At 41.5% G+C, this 23,656-nt stretch overlaps 1 protein-coding gene across 1 annotated transcript; it reads right to left on the reverse strand.

The window, feature by feature from the left end:
- Nucleotides 1–2,261: 2,261 nt before the first annotated feature.
- Nucleotides 2,262–23,385, reverse strand: LOC129834117 (uncharacterized). The gene is made up of 13 exons (XM_055898867.1): nucleotides 23,058–23,385; nucleotides 15,079–15,288; nucleotides 14,846–14,929; nucleotides 14,659–14,751; nucleotides 13,951–14,094; nucleotides 13,723–13,821; nucleotides 13,513–13,632; nucleotides 12,910–13,029; nucleotides 11,984–12,034; nucleotides 11,768–11,794; nucleotides 6,242–6,511; nucleotides 5,121–6,086; nucleotides 2,262–2,284 (listed from the first exon to the last, which is right to left on the reverse strand). The coding sequence occupies exons 1-13, from the start codon at nucleotides 23,077–23,079 to the stop codon at nucleotides 2,262–2,264; spliced, it is 2,229 nt and encodes a 742-aa protein (XP_055754842.1). The 5' UTR covers nucleotides 23,080–23,385.
- Nucleotides 23,386–23,656: the final 271 nt, after the last annotated feature.

The raw sequence follows: 23,656 nt of genomic DNA on the forward strand, positions 1-23,656 counted from the left end.
TGTTGTCCTGTTAGGGGAACCTTCACTCCAGTCTGAGGAGTCTGAGTCTCACTCCGGTCTGAGAGCTCTGGAGCAGGTTTTCATCAAGGAACTCTCTGAACTTTGCTCCATTCATATTTGCCTGACTAGACTCCCAGTCCCTGCCACTGAAAAACATCAGCACATTATGATGCTGGCACCATCCCTATGGTGAAGCCCGGGGGTGGCGGCATCATGTTGTGGGGGTGCTTTGCTGCAGGAGGGACTGGTGCACTTCACAAAATAGATGGCATCATGAGACAGGAAAATTTGGTGGATATATGGAAGCAACATCTCAAGACATCAGTCAGGAAGTTAAAGCTTGGATGCAAATGGGTCTTTCAAATGGACAATGACACCAAGCATACTTCCAAAGTTGTGGCAAAATGGCTTAAGGACAACAGTCAAGGTATTGGAGTGGCCATCACAAAGCCCTGACCTCAATGCTATAGACAACTTGTGGGCCTTACTGAAAAAGTGTGTGCAAGCAAGGAGGCCTACACACCTGACTCTGTCAGGAGGAATGGGCAAAAATTCACCCAACTTATTGTGGGAAGCTTGTGGAAGGCTAATCAAAACGTTTGACTCAAGTTAAAAAATTTAAAGGCAATGCTACCAAATACTAATTGAGTGTAAACTTCTGACCCACTGGGAATGTGATGAAAGAAATAAAAGCTGAAATAAATCATTCTCTCACCTATTATTCTGACATATCACATTCTTAAAATAAAGTGGTGATCCTAACTGATCTAAGACAGAGAACTTTTACTGGGATTAAATGTCAGGAATTGTGAAAAACGGAGTTTAAATGTATTTGGTTAAGGTGTATGTAAACTTCCAACTTCAACTGTAGGATCGTGGTTGCAAAGGGCATTAACAGCCGATTTGCCAAGGCAGGATAGTCTGAGCACAACCCTATCCAGAAATATAGCAGTGGCTTCTGATTAAATTCAATTTTCACAGAACCGCTTGTTTCAATTTTGTTGAGGCTCTCTTGTTCAGATATTGGTAATAAGACTGGAGGCAGGGCATGAAAGGGATAACAAATTCAGTTTGTGTTTTTCATTTTGGGAAAGTACCTGCTTAATTGTGCACCCAGCTCACTCAGGTGCTTCGCTAAATTACATTTGACATTGTCAGTTAGCTTGACTTCATTTGCACAGAAAAATCATACAATGATGGAAAGACCTGTGTGTTGTCCTTGATAACGCAGATAGAGAAGATCTCCAACTTCTTAATCATAGCCTCAATTTTGTCCCGCACACTGAATATAGTTGCGGAGAGTCCCTGTAATCCTAGATTCAGATCATTCAGGTGAGAAAAAACATCACCCAGATAGGCCAGGTGTGAGAAACTCATCATCATGTAAGCGGTCAGACAAGTGAAAATGATGGTCAGTAAAGAATCTTTAAGCTCGTCTCTATTAAAAAAAACTTGTCAATACTTTGCCCCTTGATAACCAGCACACTTCTTTCTGTATGTTGTAAAATCATTACAAGCATTATAAGGCAGAAAATATGCAAGCTTTGCTTTAACAAGTTAACCATTTTCACTAGTTTCCAAAATGTCTTTCAAGCTGTCAGGCATTCCGTTGGCAGCAAGAGCCTCTTGGTGGATGCTGCAGTGTACCCAAGTGGTGTTTCGGAGCAACTGCTTGCATGCATATACCACTCCACTATGTCTCCTTGTCATGGCTTTTGCGCCATCAGTACAGATACTGACACATCTTGACCACCAAAGTCCATTTGATGTCACAAATCTGTCCAGTACTTTAAATGTTTGCAGAAGAGGATGTCTTCATATACCAGGAGCTGTGCCAGGCCCGCCATCCAGCTGTAACGCATAGAATTCACTGGCTTGTATGCGAAGCAGTAATTGTTTAAAAACATCTCCTGTCATGTCACTGATGCGTCGTGAAACAGTGTTTGATGAATGCATTGTCTGTATAGTTTTTTGGGGCCTTTTCCCCCAGCATTGTCCCAACCATATCCGCAGCAGTAGGAATAATTAAGTCCTCCACAATAGTATGGGGCTTGCCTGTCCTAGCCACTCGGTAGCTCACCATATAAGACACTTCTAGCCTCTTCTTATTAATGGTATCTGTTGCTTTTATACATGTCTTAGTACTTGAAGGAAAAGGCACTACTCTCAATATAAGTGAACCCCAAATCAATGTAGTTCTCATAATATTTGTGCCTCTTCGATGCTCCAACGTCCCTGTCTGTTGTTTGGCACTTTCCTGGTTAAGGGGGCAGTAGCTCTTTGGCTGCATCGGATTCACAATTGTCAGTGTCCATGCTAGCTGGGCTAGTAACAAATGTAGAATTACTGATGCTAGCATTGAATGTGCTCATGGAAGCAGAACAACTTGTGTAGTCGACAGGTGTAGTACTGCTGGTAGTAGTAGTAGCAGTACTACCAGTACTACATGTGTCTCTATGGATGAAGGCCTTACTTATTTTACCATTTATCCATTTTCGAGCAAATGGAATGAGCAGCAGCTACGTTTTGCAGAATTAGAGTAACGGTTAATGTGATTGGATGTTAATTATTTGACTAGGCTACCTGTATTTGACATTGTTGTTTTTTCACTGAACACTAAATGGTTTAATTGTAATTTTGGCAGTGAAACTAGGCTATTCAGCTGAGAATTTTTCAGACTGAACAGTTTCCTGTGTGTTTAAAAAATAGTCCACCACCCAAAGGATATCCAGCCAACTTGACACAACTGTGGGAAGCTTTGGAGTCAACATGGGACAGCATCCCTGTGGAACGCTGTCGACACCTTGTAGAGTCCATGTCCTAATGAATTGAGGCAGTTCTGAGTGCAAAAATGGGGGTGGGGGTGCAACTCAATATTAGAAAGGTGTTCCTAATGTTTGGTATACTCAGTGTATTTCAGGATATTGTGTGTCCTTCGAAATTAGCAGTTTTGAAAACATAGCCCGTCCAAAAAAAGTGGCTTCTTGGCACAATTTACTCCGGCTATGGGAGTTGAGCCGCCTACAAATTTCTGGACTGAATAAAATATTACCACTACCTTTTTAAATTAGGTCTATCTTTATTTCCCGAACAGAATTCAACACAATCTCTTTTTTGATATATACACTACCGGTCAAAAGTTTCAGAACACCTACTCATTCAAGGGTTTTTCCTTTTTGCATTCTATCAACCAGCTTCATGAGGTAGTCACCTGGAATGCATTTCAATTAACAGGTGTGCCTTTTTAAAAGTTAATTTGTGGAATGTCTTTCCTTCTTAATGCATTGAGCCAATCAGTCGTGTTGTGACAAGGTGGGGGTGGGGGGTATACAGAATGTAACCCTATTTGGTAAAAGACCAAGTCCATAATATGGCAAGAACAGCTCAAATAAGCAAAGAGAAACGACAATCCATCATTACTTTAAGATAAGAACTTTGTGCAGTCAAAAAAATCATCAAGCACTATGATGAAACTGGTTCTCATGAGGACAGCCACAGGAAAGGAAGACCCAGAGTTACCTCTGCTGCAGAGGATAAGTTCATTAGAGTTACCAGCTTCGGAAATTGCAGCCCAAATAAATGCTTCACAGAGTTCAAGTAACATACACATCTCAACATCAACTGTTCAGAGGAGACTGCATGAATCAGGCCTTCATGGTCAAATTGCTGCAAAGAACGGACTACTAAAGGACACCAATAAGAAAAAGATTCTTGCTTCGACCAATAAACACAAGCAATGGACATTAGACCGGTGGTAATTTTGTCCTTTGGTCTGGAGTCCAAATTGGAGAATTTTGGTTCCAAACGCCGTATCTTTGTGAGACACAGTGTGGGTGAACGGATGATCTCGGCATGTGTATTTCCCACCGTCAAGCATGGAGGAGGAGGTGTTAGGGTGTGGGGGTGCTTTGCTGGTGACACCGTCTGTGATTTTTTTATCATTCAAGGCACACTTAACCAGAATGGCTACCACAGCAGTCTGCAGCGATACACCATCCCATCGGGTTTGCGCATAGTGGGACTATAATTTGTTTTTCAACAGGACAATGACCCAACACACCTCCAGGCTGTGGAAGGGCTATTTTCACCAAGAATGAGAGTGATGGAGTGCTGCATCAGATGACCTGGCCTCCACAATCCCCCAACCTCAACCAAATTGAGATGGTTTGGGATGAGTCGAACCGCAGAGTGAAGAAAAAGCCGCCAACAAGTGCTCAGCATATGTGGGAACTCTTTCAAGACTGTTGGAAAAGCATTCCAAGTGAAGTTGGTTAGAAGAGAATGCCAAGAGTGCGCAGAATTTTCATCAAGGCAAAAGATGGCTATTTGAAGAATCTGAAATGTAAAATATATTTTGATTTGTTTAACACTTTTTGTTTACTATGATTCCATATGCGTTATTTCATAGTTTTGATGTCTTCACTATTACTCTACAATATAGAAAATAGTAAAAATAAAGAATAACCCTTGAATGAGAAGGTGTTCAAAAACATTTGACCTGTTGTGCATATATATACAGTATGTATATATATATATATAATTTTAAGCATATTTTAACACAAGCTTAACAACTAACAATTACTTTTGTACTTTTTTGAAAACATCTTCAACATTGGCCCTGGTGTTCCCTTATATTCCAGCAATAATGCCTCATTTTTAATCAACTTGCCATTGGCTCAACTTACCCATAGGCAAACATTTTGACTATATTAGCCCACACCGGTACAAGGATGCATTTTCATGCTAAATTTAAGACCTCATATTGAAGAGTATAGAGACTCCAACTAATGTGTAGAACAATCTTAAAGTGCTCTACTTTGGTTTAGATGCAAGCATCATGACTAACACAATACATTGATTTGACTTGGTGAAAACCAATGTTTTGGACCTAACTTGCTTACCACTTCTTCCATGTGGTTTCTTCCTTCATAGACTCCCTAAATATTTGGACAAATGGTATATTGTGTGTATGGTTTCCTAGAAACAAGGGGTGACTCAACTTCCCATTACACTCAATTTACCCCACTCTTTGATATGATCATATGTTTTATGATCATAAATTAAAATCAGAGTTTGTACATTGGACATAATAATATTATAATTGAAATATTTCCAAATACCTTGTTGGTCTTTATCCATATCCTCAGGAAGTACCTCTCCAGCTCTTAGATGGGCCCTAGATCCCACTTTTCCAACCGTCTGTTTTTGGATCCGCACATTTCTTTTGGTGGTGTACGTCTTGGCCCCCGCTGAACTGTCCTCATCGTCAATGTCTTCTCCATTTCCAACCTCTTGATCTTTGACATCAAGATCATCTGTATCAGGATTGACCTTCTCAGCTTCATCTTCTTCTTGATCATCATCAACAACAACTTGATCTTTAGTGTCAATGTCACTGTGATCATCATTGTTATTCTCATCATCAATGTCTTCCTCTTCCTCCTCCTCTCCATCATCTTCATGATGTTCATCACCAACTTCAATATTGGCCCTAGATCCCACTTTTTTGACCATCTGTTTTTGGATCCGCACATTTCTTTTGGTGGCGTATGTCTTGGTCCCCTCTGATCTGTCCTCATGGTCAACGTCTTCTCCATCTTCAACCTCTTGCTCTTTGACATCAAGGTCATCTGTGTCATGATTGTCCTCGTCAGCTTCATCTTCTTCATGGTCATCATCAACAACAACTTGATCTTTAGTGTCAATGTCACTGTGATCATCATGTTTATACTCATCATCAATGTCTTCCTCTGCCTCCTCCTCTCCGTCATATTCATGATGTTCCTCACCAACTTCAATATTGGCCCTAGATTTCACTTTTCTAAGCATCGTTTTTTGGATATGCATATTTCTTTTGGTGGTGTATGTCATGGCCCCATCTGAACTGTTTTCATTGTAAATGCCTTCATCTTCAACACCTTGATCTTTGGCGTCAACCTCATGGGTATCACCCTCCTCCTCCTCATCTAACTCTATTTGATGATCCTTCTCTTTCACCTCCTCTTCTTTCCCCCCCTCCGTGCTAACATCCATGATTTCTTCATCATCCAATGTTTGTTCATGGTCAAGCTCTTCAACATCACAATCTACATCAGTGATGTAATGGCAACAAATTAACGTATTTTCGCTGTCTTTAATTAACTTTTAATAGCAATTTACTTTGATATGATGACTATTCTATCAGAAATTGAAAATCACATTTTGGACATCGTAGCTAATGATATGAAATGTTTCCAAATACCTTGTCGGTCTTCATCCATATCCTTAGGAAGTGCCTCTCCAGCTCTTAAGTGGGCCTTAGATCCCACGACTCTAAGCATCTGTTTTTGGATCCACACATTTTTAGGGGTGGTGCATTTCTTCACCCCCTCTGAACTGTCATCAGTACTGTCCTTGTCTCCTTGCTCTTCTTCAGCCTCTTTGACATCCTCATCCTTCTCCGCCACAACTGGAGTGGCGCTTATTTCAGGCGCAGGGTCACCGTCCTTTGTAGTGCCCATCAATTCTGCAACTGTGTCACCAAGCCACTTTGTCTTTTATTATTGACTTCACCATCTCCACATCTCGTTAGCATTCGTCAGAGGTGAGTTGGTGCAGATGCAAACAACGCAAACATTAAGACATTGACAGAGTTATGGAAATGAAGTGGCAACACATTCCAACATTCGTCATATTCATACAAGGTACACCACATGCTGCACTCTGATTGGCTGATTTCATGTTTTATCCAGCCGGCAATTATATGCACTTAACACCTTTTTATCTAAAGGGTTGGTTTGACTGTCTATCATTTGTTGCTTAGATAAACTGTTCCAGATTATAAAATCTCCCCCATTAAATAATCCCTATTGAAATACGATGCCAACCGTTTAACTTTTTCCTTGGTGGAATGTTGACTACATCTATTTACTTTAACCAGTAGTGAACACTTGAATTGCAACATTTGGTCAGTGGTCAGTCAATCAAACAGATAATGCAGAAACAATGCAGGAGGGGTACAAAACAACATGGAAGAAGAGAATGCATCTCCTAAACCAATAGATTTCCATTTCAGAGACACCTCATGCTTTACAAACTTCAGTATATCCAATAATTGATAGGGGAACAATATGAACACAAAAAAAGGATGAATGAACACATGACAACAGAAACACAAACTGTTACAACGAAGGAACTGTCAGGGTGTGTATTTACAATTAGAATGAGGAAATAAAATGCAGTCAGTCACCAATCCCAAAACTACAAAGACATTTTAGTTCAGACATTTATTGAATTATTACAAAAGGCCTAATACGATGAGCATGAAATATTAACATTTTCCCATTAAACATAATTATTGTCCCATTAGTAGTCTACATACATTAACTTAAAGTATTCATACCTCGTGACTTATTCCACATGTTGTTGTGTTACAGCCTGAATTCAAAATAAAAATCTCACCCATCTACACACAATACCCCATGACAAATATTTTTAGAAATCTTTAGCACATTTATCGAAAATGAAAAAAAGAAATAGCTCATTTACATAAGTATTCACACCCCCGAGTCAATACTTTGCAGAAGCACATTTGGCAGCGATTACAGCTTTGAGTCATCTTGGGTATGTCTGTATCAGCTTTACACATCTGGAATTGGGGATTTTCTTAAGCTCTGTTAAGTTAGATGGGGAGTGGCGGTGAACAATATTCTTCAAGTCTTTCCACTGATTTTCAATGGGATTCAAGTCTGGGCTTTGACTGGGCCACTCAAGAACTTTCACATTCTTGTTCTGAAGCCATTCCAGCATTGCTTTGGCTGTATGCTTGTGGTAATTGTCCTGTTGGAACGTAAATCTTCACCACAGTCTAAGGTTGTTTGCACTCTGATGTAGGTTCTCATCAAGAATTTGCTTGTGCTTGTATTTGGCTCCATTCTTTATGCCCTCTATAATTACTAGTTTCTCAGTCCCTGCTGCTGAAAAGCATCCCCATAGCATGCTGCTGCCATGACTATGCTTCACGGTAGGGATGGTGTTAGACAGGTGATGAGCTGTGCCTGATTTTCTCAAGACATAGCACTTTGCGTTCAAGCCAAGGAGTTCAATTTTTGTCTCAGCAGACCACAGAAACTTTTGCCTTATGCTCTCTCAAGTATATTTTTGCAAACTCCAGCCGTGCTGTCATGTGCCTTTTTCTCAGATGTGGCTTCCGTCTGCCCACTCTCCTATAAAGCTCAGATTGGTGAAGTGCTGTAGAGACCGCTGTCCTTCGGGCAGGTTCTCCCATCTCAGTCTAGGAACTCTCTAGTTCTGTCAGAGTAGTCATTGGGTTCTTGGCCACCTGCCTGAACAAGGTACTTCTTCCCTGGTTTCTCAGTTTGGTCGGATGGCCAGCTCTAGGCAGAGCCTGGGTAGTTCCATATTTTTTCAATTTCCCAATGATGGAGACCACTGTGCTTTTGGAAACGTTCAACACTCTAGAAATGTTTTATACCCTTCCCCAGATATAATTATATCTCAGAGATCATCGGACAGTTCCTTGGGCTTGATGGTATAGTTTCTCCTCTGACATGCACTGTCAACCTTGGGAAATTATATACACAGGTGTGTTTCTTTCGAAGGTTGCAAGATCGAATCCCTGAGCTGACAAGGTTAAAATCTGTCGTTCTGCCCCTGAACAAGCCACTGTTCCTAGGCCGTCATTGAAAATAAGAATTTGTTCTTAACTGACTTGCCTACTTAAATAAAGGTTAAAACAAAGAATAATAAAAGTAATGGCCAAACAATTGAATTGACCACAGGTGGACTCAAATCAAGTTGTAGTGACATCTAAAAAATTATGAAAATAAAATGGATGCACCTCAGCTCAATTTGGAGCGAAGGGGTGTGAATACTAATTTTAATTAGTTATTTCTGTATTTCATTTTCAATACATTTGCTATGAATCGTACTACACCGGCACTGACACTGGATGGATGTGGCAGGGCTTGCAAACCATTACAGACTACAAATGGAAGCACAGCTGAGAGCTACCCAGTGACACGAGCCGACCAGACGAGCTAAACTACTTCTATGCTTGCTTCAAGGCAAATAACACTGAAACATGCATGAGAGCACCAGCTGTTCCGGATGACTGTGTGATCACGTTCTCCGCAGCCGATGTGAGTAAGACCTTTCAACAGCTCAATATTCACAAGGCTGCAGGGCCAGATGGATTATCAGGACGTTTACTGTGAACATGCGCTGAGAAACTGGCAAGTGTCTTCACTGACATTTTCAACCTCTCCCTGTCCGAGTCTGTAATACCAACATGTTTTAAGCAGACCACCATAGTGCCTGTGCCCAAGAACACTAAGGTAAACTGCCTAAATGACTACCGACCCGTTGCACTCACGTCGGTAGCCATGAAGTGCTTTGAAAGGCTGGTCATGGCTCACATCAATGCCATTCTCCTAGAAACCCTAGACCCACTCCAATTTGCATACCGCCCCAACAGATCCCCACATGATACAATCTCTATTGCACTCCACACTACCCTTTCCCACCTGGACAAAAGGAACACCTCTGTGAGAATGCTATTCATTGCATACAGCTCAGCGGTCAACACCATAGTGCCCTCAAAGCTCACCAATAAGCTAAGGACCCTGGGACTAAACCCCTCCCTCTGCAACTGGATCCTGGACTTCCTGGCGGGCCGCCACCAGGTGGTAAGGGTAGGTAACAACACATCCGCTACACTGATACTCAACACAGGGGCCCCTCAGTGGTGCGTGCTCAGTCCCCTCCTGTACTCCCTGTTCACTCATGACTGCACGGCCAGGATCTGACCGTAAGGTGCTACAGAGGGTAGTGCGTATGGCCCAGTACATCACTGGGACCAAGCTTCCTGCCATCTAGGACCTAGAAACTAGGTTGTGTCAGAGGCCCAAAAAATTGTCAAAGACTCCAGTCACCCAAGTCATAGACTGTTCTCTCTGCTCCCGCAGTGCAAGCGGTACCAGTGCACCAAGTCTAGGACCAAAAGGATCCTTAACAGCTTCTACCACCAAGCCATAAGACTGCTGAACAATTAATAAAATGGCCACGATTTTTTACATTGACCCCCCCCCCCCCCCCCGGTACTGGTATCCCCTGTATATAGCCTCGTTATTGTTATGTATTTTTCTTGTGTTACTTTTTTTTAAACTTTAGTTTATTTAGTAAATATTTTCTTAGCTCTGTTTCTTGAACTGCATTGTTGGTTAAGGACTTGTAAGTAAGTAAGCATTTCACAGTAAGGTCTACACCTGTTGTGTTCGGCGCATGTGACAAATACAATTTGATTTGAGATGGGTGAGAAGAAAACACATTTGGAATTCAGGCTGTAACAAAACAAAATGGGGAAGTAAGTCAAGGGATGTGCATACTTTCTGAAGGCACTGTGCAAAATTAGATTATGAAATAGTGAAAAAAAAGGTTCACACCGTAACCTACTTCCCTTAAATAATAGTTCACGCCGAAGTGTTACACAGCAAGCTCTATTGTCAGAGCATTATTACAACTCAGTAACCACATTTCCATCCAAGTCATACTGACTAAAAAAAAGTCAGCACGACAGCTATGATGGAAACAGGACAATTTTAGGTGTCTATAAAATTAATTATGCGAGAAATGGCGAAGGAAACTATGGTGGCAAAATTGCAAATGATGTTATAATACTTTTATTGCATCAAATGGTTGTTTTATTCGACATAATAGAGTATTCTTATAGCTATTGTGTGGATGGGCCTCTGGGAGATAACGCTGACAGAGGAGATTTACGATGTCTTTGGGTGATAAAAACTAAAGAGCATACCAGAGCATGAGCTAATGTTTCTGTTCTGTATGGTACCAGAGAGAGACGGTTCCAGTTTGGAGTCGGAGGGCCAGACACTGGTCTATACAATGAAAACTTTCATACAAATATTAACCCCGTGACCCATTCTATACATCTGTTATTCGTTATGTAGGTTGAAAGTGGTGTATCTTGGCTATAAAAGATCTCGGTAGCCTTTTGTGTCGCCGCTCGCAACGGATCATCAGAGACGATGCTTGACTGTTTGACAAATACTAATATTCTCGCTCTTATCCATAGTAATCTCATCATGCAGACTATACCTGCACAGCCTACTGTTGGCTAGAGTGCATGTGCCAAGACAAGAGTAGGAACATTTGCTATTCAATGCAAACATTTTTGTGAAGAAACTATCGTTGTGGTTGAAAATGCAATGGAAACATGTTGAACTTTAGATTTTTAATTTAAATTGTGCGTGCACTACATCACGCACTGATTTTTTTCTTATGCGGATTCTCGTGTATTGACATGAAAATCTGTCGCCATTTGGGTGGAAACCAAGCTAGTGTCAGAATGTTACAAATACACATCCATTTTGCAAGGCAACAATGATTAGTACAGGCAGCCACACCTTTGCACACTGAATGAGATTGGCTGATTTTAACACGGGAGATTTCTCCCGTGTTAAAACTATTGGCCCGTATTTCTCCCGTGTTAAAACTATTGGCATGGATGAAACAAACCAAAAATATTCTGTAGATCATTTTGTAATGAGGAAAATCTTGTAACTGATCACATTCAAAAATATTATGTGATAACCTCAGTCGCCCCTTATAACATATAATAAAACTAGATTTACAGAATTCCACAGCCGGATCAAATGAGTTGACAATTGATGACACTCTACATTTGTTACTGTATTAACATCATCCTTTGGTAGTGGTGACAATTGGTGTACGAACGATTGTTACGTACCTTTTTCCAGGGGTGGCAAAAACTCTCCTAGGATTGGAAGAAGGAAAAACATTGATTTGATTGAAAATCTATTGATGAAATGAAATTGAAGGGATTTCATCAAACAACCTAATAGTAAATCGACAGCATCGTGAGCGTTTGCTTACAAATCAACCTCAACGAATTCTAAGAGAGTTTGGTAATTATTAACGAACTGAGAAATGAACAAAAACCTACCTTTCTTCCTTATCACATGCATCACAGATGCTGGTATAGTACTAGGTTCATCTACACCCAAAAGAAAACAGACATGTGGGAGTCAATATCTTGAAACATACTGTACATGTACGTGTTATTCCTCATTTCATATGTGAAAATCATGTGCTTATGTCAAGAGATTTGCATACATTTGAGTTACTTGAGCAGATAACAAGTAAAGGCCCAGTGTACAAAACATTAGGAACACCGTTTGCCATCAGAACAGCCTAAATTCGCCAGTGCATGGACTCTACAAGGTGTCAAAAGATTTCCACAGGGATGTCGGCCCATGTTGACTCCAATGCTTCCCACAGTTGTGCCAAGTTGTCTGGATGTCCTTTGGGTGGTGGACCATTCTTGACACACACGTGGAACTGTTGAGTGTGAAAACCCAGCAGCGTTGCAGTTCTTGACACACTCAAACCGGTGCGCATGGCACATACTACCATACCCCGTTCAAAGGCACTTCAATCTTTTGTCTTGCCCATTCACCCTCTGAATGGCACACATACACAATCCATGTCTCAATTGTCTCAAGGATTAAAAATCCTTCTTTAAATTGTCTCCTTCATCAACACTGATTGAAGTGGATTTAACAGGTGACATCAGTAAAGGATCATAGCTTCATCTGAATTCACCTGATCAGTCTATGTCATGGAAAGGGTTCCTAATTTGTCGTACACTCAGTGTATAGCCAGAACAGTATCATGAATGAGATTGTACGTTATTGATGTCAGGTCCAAAATGATTGGCACCCTTGATAAATAATACAAATACTGAGCAATCTTTATCAATGGTGCCAATAATATTGGACCTGACTGTATGTCATATGTCACATTATCTATGTCCTATTACTGTTCTTATGTCATAGAATGCATATGATGGTCACACATAACCAAGTATACCTTTATCATCCATAAACATGTTGGACAGATAATCCATGAACATGTTTTTCCCATCTGCAATCTCAAGCACTGCATCTGAGACCACTTTCATAGGGTCAAAGTTCATCTCAGGAATGACCCCTAAAGATACAAAAAGACCGTTAGCTGGTGCTGCTCCATTAGGATATGAAAAGAAGAATTGGAATGAAAGAACTGGATTTTTGAAAGATAGATTTTTTCTTCTTCATCCTAATATTAAGTTCAGTGGTGGTCTTGTGTTCCCAGACACACCATGAACCTAGAATGGCTTGACATACAGTAACACAGCCTCATAGCAATTGAGTAAGCGAATTCATACATTATTATTACTGTTCCCTGAAAATACCCACTAATACAGGGGTGTCAAACTCATTCCACGGAGGGCCGAGTGTCTGCAGGGTTTTGGTTTTTCCTTTCAATTAAGACCTAGACAACCAGGTGAGGGGAGTTCCTTACTAATGAGTGACCTTAATTCAACAATGAAGTACAAGGGTGGAGCGAAAACCCGCAGACATTTCCCTGGAATGAGTTTGACATGTGCTCTAATGCAAGCTACTTGCTAAGCTTGTTGCTATTTATAAGTACCTTGATCGCCTATTAGCAAGTTGGAGACATAGTCCACAAGCATGTTCTTCTGCTCAACGACAATCCCAAACATTCTTCTGAGAACCAGCATGGGATCGACGTTCACTTCTTGAGGGATACCTGTTCATAGGAGAGGTGAACTGAAAATTCTGAAAATCCATGCATTGATTTGAACTATTTTGCAGTAAATTGCTCTACAGAAGTGTATACCTGGCAGCAGGTCCCGTATGTAGGTTCCAGTAGAACTTGTACAGTCAGTGATAACATGCACTACGTCGACTGGATTGATGCTCACTGCATGGAGAAGGGCTGAGCATAGAAGAAAATATGGAGAGGTCGTCACATGTATTAAAGAACATTTACTTTTTATCCATACCAACAAAGAAATAACAGAATATTTATAGAAAGTAATGGTGTGTAATAAAAGTGTGGACATACCCTGCAGGATATCCAATATGGCATCCAATAGAACACAGAGTGTGCCTTGTATGTAACCCACGACTTCACATATAGAGTTGTTGGTGACATTGAACACACGTCTGCCAATAATCACCGGGTCAACGTAGCTCAGGTAAAAGTTTCCTGAGAAAATAAACATTTTCAAACATGTCATATTCATTTGCTAGTCCAATGTAGTAACATCTAAATAGTTGCAGAAGTTAGGTGTATTTTGGAGTTTTAAATTAATACAGCAGGGGGGGCACAGATTACTAATATTGCACAGCACTTGACATAGACGTAGAATGTGTAGATTATGTGTCGTAGGTGGATCTACGGAAAAATCACAACGCCTGTAAAAAATACATTCTACCATTTCCATTCTATTTTTGATCAGGTTGTGCAACTTTTCTATTAGCATTTTGAATGATTGAACATAGCATATAATGTTGGAATCAAATACAGAGTTTCAGAAGAGTTGTGTTTGTGTGATGTATTTCCGTGATAGGAAGTTACAACTACTAATCAAGATTGCAGTGCAAAGTCAAGTACAGTGCAATATCATTAATCTGTGTTGCTTTGAATCCCGGCCTAACATTCATTAACATAAAGAAACAAAAAACAAATTTAAACCCCCCCCCCCAAAAAATATCCCAAAAACATTTCAAGAACATAAGACCGCTTTAACACCATTGGGCATCCTTATACCGTCATCATCAGAGAGGAAGTCCACAAATAAATCTTTTACATCTTTGACAGCATTCATGTGGTCCAGACTCAAATGAGGAGCAAATGCACATTCTGAGGACACAGTAAGAAAAATGTATATTGCTTTACACCGTTTTTAAATTGGACAGGATTCTGCGTAACAATATTACAAGATATACATAGCTACCTTGAGCCTCATAGAACATGTTGGACATTCCCTCTACAGCATCATTAACAGCTTTCATGGGATCCAAAACTACATCTTGAATGTCTGCAAAAAAAGCATTATAACAAACATTGGGAACTAGGGTTAGGGTAAAAAAAAAAAAACTAATACTGTTTATCCTGAAATGCGTTCAAATATGATCAAACGAATGGTCTCCATAAGACTTAACAAATGTCAAAGAAAGATTGACTTACCAGTGACCCCTTTATATTCTACAACGTCAAACATCATGAAGCCTGCAGTAATCCAGGAGAGAAGGAGGCCGATAGTCACCACTAACTCTACAGAAAAGGTTAGTTTCTTGTATATTCCAAACCCTTGGGCCTTAGGAGGGGATGTTGGGGGCACCACGTTCCCATTCAGCCCATCGGCTACAGCAGCTGAGATGGACTCCACCGCTGCACCTGGAAGCATGAATAAGCTTTAAATTGCTGCCAGTAATGCATGATAGTCATACTTACTCTATACTAGTGATTCATCTTAGGCTGAGTGAGGAGTAGCAATTCAACAAATCAGGTAGCTATTCTGTCAGTGATATTTCCTATTGTAGTAGTGATATCTTTAAAAATGCCACAGAGCTTGGAATATGTACACGTCCTGTTAAGTGCATGACCGTATAACTGTTTTCAATACCCAATTAACACAAATAAATACAACACAAATAGTTTGACATTCAATAGGTTATTTACTGGCCTCTAGACAGATAAATCCTCAGGTATTTTTGGTACCCTTATTATACACTTTAAACGAAAAATGCTACTAGTACTATCCCTCACCTGTCATAAGACAGCTTTAGCCACGTGTTTGTTGTGGTTAATAAGTCTAAGGCCCCATCCAGACAGGGACGGACCTCACTTTGTTATAGTGATGCCAGTGACTCGGATGTGCAAAGTTGACTCAGTCAACTTCTGGGGTTGCTGCAGAGGAGGTCAAAGGGAGGTGGAACCAGGGCGGTGCCAGAACCAGTTGGACGGGCATTTGATTTCCATATGATATGAGGGGTCCCGTGATACGAGGGGTCCCATGGGTGGTCCCGTGATAAAAAAAAGGGCTTTATCGTAAAACCATAATTTAACTGTAAAAATGTATTACCAACTCGGATGGAAAATTACTGAAGATAATAGAGGATGATATTGCCACTCCTATTTGCCATATCGTTAATTTAAGCCGACTAGAAAGTGTCTGGAGGGAAGGAAAAGTTATTCCCTTACCTAAGGACACGTAAGCCCCCTTTACTGGCTCAAATAGCACACCAATCAGCCTGCTACCAACCCTTTGGAAAAGATTGTGTTTGACCAGATACAATGCTATTTTACAGTAAACAAATAGACAACAGACTTTCAGCACGCTTAAAGGGAAGGACATACAACAAGCACAGCACTTACACAAATGACTGATGATTGGCTGAGAGAAATTGATGATAAAATGATTGTGGGGGCTGTCTTGTTAGACTACAGTGCAGCTTTTGACATTATTGTTCATAGTCTTTTGCTGGAAAAACATATGTGTTATGGCTTTACACCCCCTGCTATATTATGGATGAAGAGTTACCTGTCTAACAGAACGCAGAGGGTGTTCTTTAATGGAAGAATCTCTAACAAAATCCAGGTAGAATCAGGAATTCCCTATGGCAGCTGTCTAGGCCCCTTGCTTTTTTCAATCTTTACTAACGACATGCCACCGGCTTTGAGTGAAGCCAGTGTGTCTATGTATGCGGATGACTCAACACTATACACGTCAGCTACCACAGTCACAGAAGTTGACTGCAGCACTTAACAAAGAGCTGCAGTTAGTTTCAGAGCGGGTGGCAAGGAGATACGTTAGTCCTAAATATTTCTAAAACTAAAAGCATTGTATTTGGGATAAAACATTCACTAAACCCTAAACCTCAACTAAATCTTGTAATGAACAATGTGGTAATTGAGCAAGTTGAACTGTCATGGTTAAAATATATTGATACAACAATAGCTAGGATGGGGGGGAAGTCTGTCCATAATAAAGAGCTGCTCTGCATTCTTAACAGCTCTATCAACAAGGCAGGTCCTACAGGCCCTAGTTTTGTCGCACCTGTTCAGTTGTGTGGTCAGGTGCCACAAAGAGGGACAGGGCAGCACGGCTGGCCCTTCGATGTACACAGAGAGGTAACATGAATAATATGCATGTCAATCTCTCCTGACTCAAAGTGAAGGAGAAATTGACTTCATCACTACTTGTATTTGTGAGAAGTATTAACATGTTGTCTGTTTGAACTACTGGCACACAGCTCGGACACCCATGTGTCCCCCACAAGACATGCCACCAGAGGTCTCTTCACAGTCCCCAAGTTCAGAACAGGCTATGGGAGGTGCACAGTACTACATAGAGCCATGACTACATGGAACTCTATTCCACATCAAGTAACTGATGGAAGCAGTAAAGTTTGTTTAAAAAGCAGATACAAATACACATTATGGAACAGCGAGAACTGTGAAGCAACACACAAACATAGGCACAGACACATGCATACAAACACACGATAACATAAGCACTACACCCACACGAACACATGGATATTGTGTTGGAGATATGTGGTAGCAGAGTAGGGGCCTGAGGTAGAGGAAGAGTAGCTGCTGTCTTGGCAACAGCTAATGGTAATCCAAAATAAATACAAATTCTGTTTGGCCAAAAAGAGTATGTCATGCCATACTGTTTTTGGCCAGACAACATCAGATACGTCGGCTACACATACTGAGACAGAGAGGGCGCTGTTTCGCTCGCTCTGATGCTTTACATGAGATTGGTCTTTCTGTCCATGCTTATCTCGGTCAAAATAAAGTATCAATATTTCACTTATTTATATGGCCCGCCCATAATCCGTCCATTTCTTCCTTACCCTGGATGCTAACCCGGAACCCTTTGCACAATACTACAACATACTCCAGAGAAGCACTGTTCATACAACTGACCCAGGAGAGTCGAGGCATTTTTGCGTGCGGAACTACATGACTAAATGACTCAAATGTAATGTCAAAAATGTTGCTCTCTGATAGACGTGGTGAACATTTTGCCATATTGCTTAGCTTATACCTATCCAATCCTTTCAGAATGACACAATTGCCTAGGGGTTATTTCTGGATGGGGCCTTAGACTTATTATCCACAAACAAATGTTGCTAAAGCTCTCTTATGACAGCTGATTAATATTACAGCTGGAGCCCAGGGATTTGAGTACGACAGAGCACATCATATGACTTCAAGCCATAGGCGAAATTCCCACAAGACAGGTCGATTCGCCCTCAACAATCATTTATTTCAACTCAATTTAATTGATTTTGGGTTGGGGGTCTCTTGGAGGTCAGGGTTCCCCCAGATAGCATATGAACACGTCATAAACAATAGCAAAATGTGCAGAATTGTAGGAAATTATTATTTTATCTCATCCTCATGGCAAAATGTAAAGAATAGCATGAGATGAGCTATAAAACAGCAACGTTGTCTTTCAGCCGCATGACAAAATGTGTAGAATAGCATTATAAGACTGCACATTTTTCTCTCTGCCCCATGGTAAAATGTGTTGAAATGCATGAAGTTAGCTGTTTTCCTAAATAAATCTGTTTAACCCCCCCCCCAAAAAAATATATATTTTAGGCGGGTTGGGGGGCTCTCTTGAGGTAGGTGCCTCGGGGCCCCAAATTAGTTCATCCGACTCTGTTCGGACGCACTGGGTCTCCTCTGCTCAGCCGCTCAGATTGTTCATTCATTTCGTTTTTTTCATTAGTTGAAATACATTTTTTGGCTGCTCCATCGAGTTTAACGAGATAAAAACACCGCTGGCACTGACCCGGCACCCCTGGTAGGCTAAAACGAATACATCAAAATAGTACCACATCTTCAACTTTGTTCCTGTCATTTAAAGAAAACCTTCCAGAATGACGAGTGGATGCTGACAGAACACGGGGGGAAACCCGGGAGTCGGGATCAACATTCAATGGTATGTTCACACTCTATTATTACACACTGCACAAGTATGTGGACACCTGCTCGTCGATCATCTCATTCCAATATCATGGGCATTAATATGGAGTTGGTCCCGCCCTGGCTGTTATAACAGCTTCCACTCTTCTGGGAAGGCTTTTAACTAGATGTTGCCACATCTGCTCCCACTACGCCATCTGGTGTTCATCCGGTGTCGTCCTAACCTGCAGTTTTTCCCCTGTACACACGCGCTCTCTCTCTCTCTCTCTCTCTCTCTCTCTCTCTCTCTCTCTCTCTCTCTCTCTCTCTCTCTCTCTCTCTCTCTCTCTCTCTCTCTCTCTCTCTCTCTCTCTCTCTCTCTCTCTCTCTCTCTCTCTCTCTCTCTCTCTCTCTCTCTCTCTCACATCTCACATCTCACATCTCACATCTCACATCTTTGCTCTGCTCAGTCAGTTGTTATCCTAGCCTTTTGTTAGTTCTCAAGATCCTTCTGCTGTGCTTGTTTCCCTGCCTTACACCGTTTTGTCCTCTCGTTGAAGTTACCGCTCTGTCTCTGGCTCCTGTATCACATGTCACCACCCAACCACCTTGCTCTGGACTTTACTCACCACCACTGCCTTGGATTCCTCTCAGGACCTGTTTACCCTGTTCAACTCAGTCAACTCCAACCTGCGGGGACTTGCTTCCATTTGGCCACAAGAGTATTAGTGAGGCCGGGCACTAATGTTGGGCTTTAAGCCTGGCTCGCAGTCGGCGTTCCAATTCATCCCAAAGGTGTTTGAAGGGGTTGAGGTCAGGGCTCTGTGCAGGCAAATCAAGTTCTTCCACACCGATCTTGACAAACCATTTCTGTATGGACCTCGCTTTGTGCACAGGGGAATTGTCATGCTGAAACAGGAAAGGGCCTTCTCCAAACTAGTGCCACAAGTTGGAAGCACAGAATAATCTAGAATGTCATTGTATGTTGTAGAGTTAAGATGTCCCTTCACTCTCACTAAGGGACCTGGCCTAAACCATGATAAACAGCCCCAGACTATTATTCATCCTCCACCAAACTTTACAGTTGGCACTATGCATTCAGGCAGGTAGTGTTCTCCTGGCTTCCTCCAAACCCAGATTCGTCTGTTGGACTAGCAGATGGTGAAGCGTGATTCATCACTCCAGAGAACGCATTTCCACTGGCGGGTGGAAGCCAGGAGTCCAATGGCGGCGAGCTTTACACCACTCCAACCGACGCTTGGCATTGCGCATGGTGATCTTAGGCATGTGTGGGGCTGCTCAGCCATGGAAACCCATTTCATGAAGCTCCCAACGAACAGTTCTTGTGCTGACGTTGCTTCCAGAGGTTTGGAACTCGGTAGTGAGTGTTGCAACCGAGGACAGACGATCGCTGCACGCTTCAGCTGCAGCCCCGTTCTGTGAGCTTGTGTGGAGCTTGTTGCTCCTAGTTGTTTCAACTTCACAATAACAGCATTTAAAGTTGACCAGGGCAGCTCTAGCAGCACAGAAATGTTACGAACTGACTTGTTCGAAAGGTGTCATCCTATGACGGTGCCACGTTGAAAGTCACTGAGCTCTTCAGTAAGGCCATTCTACTGTCAGCAACGGGTTTGGCTGAAATTGCCAAAATGTACTGTTCAGTTAGAATAGTAGAATACACGTGTAACTTCGAAATTTGTTGTGCATCATCAGTTTTTCTCCTGTCATGTCAGTCACTGACAGTCACTTAATGTCAGCTAACAATTGGTAAGTTAGTCGAGCCAGCTATCTAAACTTGTAGTAATAATGGCCGATAAACCAACCGAGCACGCAGGGCATGTGCCCAGGGGCCCTGACCTCCAGGGTGCCCCCATTGATTTTGTTAGTCACTCTCACTCATATCATTAACATGGCACAAGTCTTGGCAAAATGTGTAGAATTGGAGGAAATTGGCTGTAAAACAAACAAAACAAATGATCTCTGCCCTATGGCAAAATGAGTGGAATTGTATGAAATGTGTTAGAAAATGTCTAAGCTTCTCTCCTCCCCCTGGAAAAACGTGTAAAGCTGCAGAAAGCTTGCTTTAAAACTGCAACATCTTCTCTACTCCCCATTGAAAATGTGCGAAGAACTGCAGGATGTGTGTGTGTGTGACAAGCTTTCCACCCTATGCCCTAACAGGATCTCTGGACCCCCCCCCCTCTCTTAAACTGTTCATCCCCTCCAATATCTAAAACATAATTTTGCCCTTGTGTGTACAGTTTTATAAGAGTGAAGATGTCATCTTCACTATAACACTATTGTCCCCTTTAAATGTGTTATGTGAAATAGATTGGTGTACTGGATCCAGATTTACCATTCTATCATAATCTATAATCACATCTCCTTCAATTTGTTCATCAGTTTGGTTCATTAGCTGTGTTTGAATACCCATACTAACATACTGTATACTACATACATTATGAGTATATACTTCTTACTACATACTATTAGATCATTTAAGTATACTGTAAACAAACGTTATCCTTTCAGTTGAGCATACTAGAGCTTTGCCTGTCTACCAGAAGTTGATGCTGTTGCTAGCTTGTTAGCAGAACAAATTACTAGCTAAACATTTTACGGTTTTTGGTGCGTTCGTAAATTCAATCTGGAGCCAGAGTCCGCTCTGGGCATTTGTAAACCCAGAGCGTTGTCAGTTCGTAATTTCAGAGTGCACACTGGACGCTCTGGCCGAGGAGTAGGGTTGATCCAAGCGTTCAACGATAGTCAAGCACCCAAGCTAACTGGTTAACGTTGGCTAGCTACTCCCAAACACAAATGAGAGAACACCTCACTCTGACCATTTACTCGCCCTAGCAGAGCTTGTTTAGCTGTTTTCATATTATCCAGAGCGCTGGTGACTGCAACTGTGTTGCTGGCAACAATTTAACTACGCTGTTTTTGCCTACGTTTACCGACATATTCAATGGGTGTAGAGCGTTTGTAAATGTATCAGATATTCTACATGAGAATGCTCTGAAATCAGAGTAGATAGCCAGAATTAAGTTACGTTACACATTATGTTGGCTGGCAATTTGTTAGCTATGCTATCATTACGAACCGCATTGTTAACTCTGACTATCTTTTCCGATTTCAGAGCACTCCCGTGGTCTGAGTGTGCTGGAGCGCAGAATAACTGATGAATTTACGAATGCTAACCACCTGTTTGAATATGGCCGATGTCAGTAAACATTGGCAAAAAACAACGTCGTTAAATTGTTGCCAGCAGCACAGTTACAGTCACCAGCACTCTGGGTAATATGAACACAGCCTAACCAGCTCTGCTAGGGTGAGTAAAATGGTCAGAGTGAGGTGACCCTTTAATTTGTGTCTGGAAGTAGCTAGCCAACGTTAGCTAGTTAGCGTGGGTGCTTGACTGCTGTTGTTCGGTCAAAACACTCGGATCAACTCTATTCCTCAGCCAGAGCGACGCTCCAAGAGCTCTGATTTTACAAACAGACAATCTGACAATGCTCTGTCTCTAAAATGTCTAGCTAGTCATTTGATCTGCTAACAAGCTAGCAAGAGGTTGCATAGCAACAGCATCAACTTCCGGTAGACAGGCGAAGCGCTAGCACGCTCAACTGAAAGGATACTGTTCGTTACAGTATACTAAAATGAACTCATTCAATGTAGTATATACTCATTAAGTATGCAGTATACAGCATGTTAGTAAGGGTATTCGAACGCAGCTCATGTATTGCATGATTCACTTCCTCCAATAAAAAATAAATGAAGCATGGCGAATGAATAACTACACACCACACACTCAACTGAGCAATACAGACCTTTTAAATATCCACAGTTGGTGACACTTGATACAATGCTAGGTGTCACTGACAAATACCGCGTCACACATTATATCCAAACACTAAGTCCTGGAGACTTTATTTAGCACCCAGAGTTAAATATGAACCTTTTTGCTGTGTTAAATAAGGTGGAGAGAGACGTTAAATTCTATCATAAGATGATTTATAGCCTTGAAATAGTGGTGCACTTCAGCTGTCATGTTACAGGGGCAAAAGTGCTAATACTATATGCAGTATTTTTAGCAATCAACTTTCAACACATTTCCTCGTCATGAGACGCCAGAGAAACAAAAGTAATCCAAATAGTACATTGCTTTAATGACGCAAACTATGTTTTAGCAAACAATTCTGCTCCATACAAAGGGAACATGCAGAATGTTTTGAAAGACGTACCTTCAGGGGCTGCTTCAGGCATGTTGATATGAAAGCTTTTATTCAAGAGGTTAGCAATGTCTTTCAAATCGAATTGGAATCCACTGATTTAAGGAAATTGTGACCGTATCAATGAAGGTAGTGCCCCTTATTTGTACCAATATAATCCACAGGTTGAATATATCGAAAAAAGTTGGGGAAAAAAAGTTTAAAAATGAAAAGGTGATTGGAATTTCAAAGCTGCCTGTTTTGAAGCATTGCAGAAAATGTAGACGTATGATGGTGAAGGAGAGCAAAATAGGAGTGGGGAAAGCCAAGAATAGGGCAGGGGAGAGACTGCAGATCCCTGCTGAAATGCCCACCCAGTATTATTGGTGCCTCACATGGGTATAGGTCAGAACAGCACAAGGGGGATTCTAGGTAACCTTATCCCACCACAGCCTAGTTTATTCTTAGTCAGGGCTCAATGCAACAGTTGCTCTCTCAGGCCTTTTTTGGCTGTTGGGGGTTGTGCTCAGTGGTCTGACGGGGGAGAACTCAACTGGTAGGGGTTTCACACGTCTTGTAGATGGACTCAGATGGACTCAACGTCAGAGGTTAAGTGACAGCTACTAAGGAAA

This window comes from Salvelinus fontinalis, chromosome 35 (assembly GCF_029448725.1).
Source record: "Salvelinus fontinalis isolate EN_2023a chromosome 35, ASM2944872v1, whole genome shotgun sequence".
NCBI lineage: Eukaryota > Metazoa > Chordata > Actinopteri > Salmoniformes > Salmonidae > Salvelinus > Salvelinus fontinalis.

Bases quoted from the DNA above. Each gene is read 5' to 3' on its own strand.
- LOC129834117 (XM_055898867.1), bottom strand. From the start codon at position 23,079: ATGCCTGAAGCAGCCCCTGAAG. The intron at 14,095-14,658 runs GTATAAGGATGC...TTATTTTCTCAG, and splicing joins CTTCCTCTCTGATGATGACG to GAAACTTTTACCTGAGCTAC. The intron at 13,030-13,512 runs GTACTTATAAAT...TTGTATCTTTAG, and splicing joins CTTGCTAATAGGCGATCAAG to GGGTCATTCCTGAGATGAAC.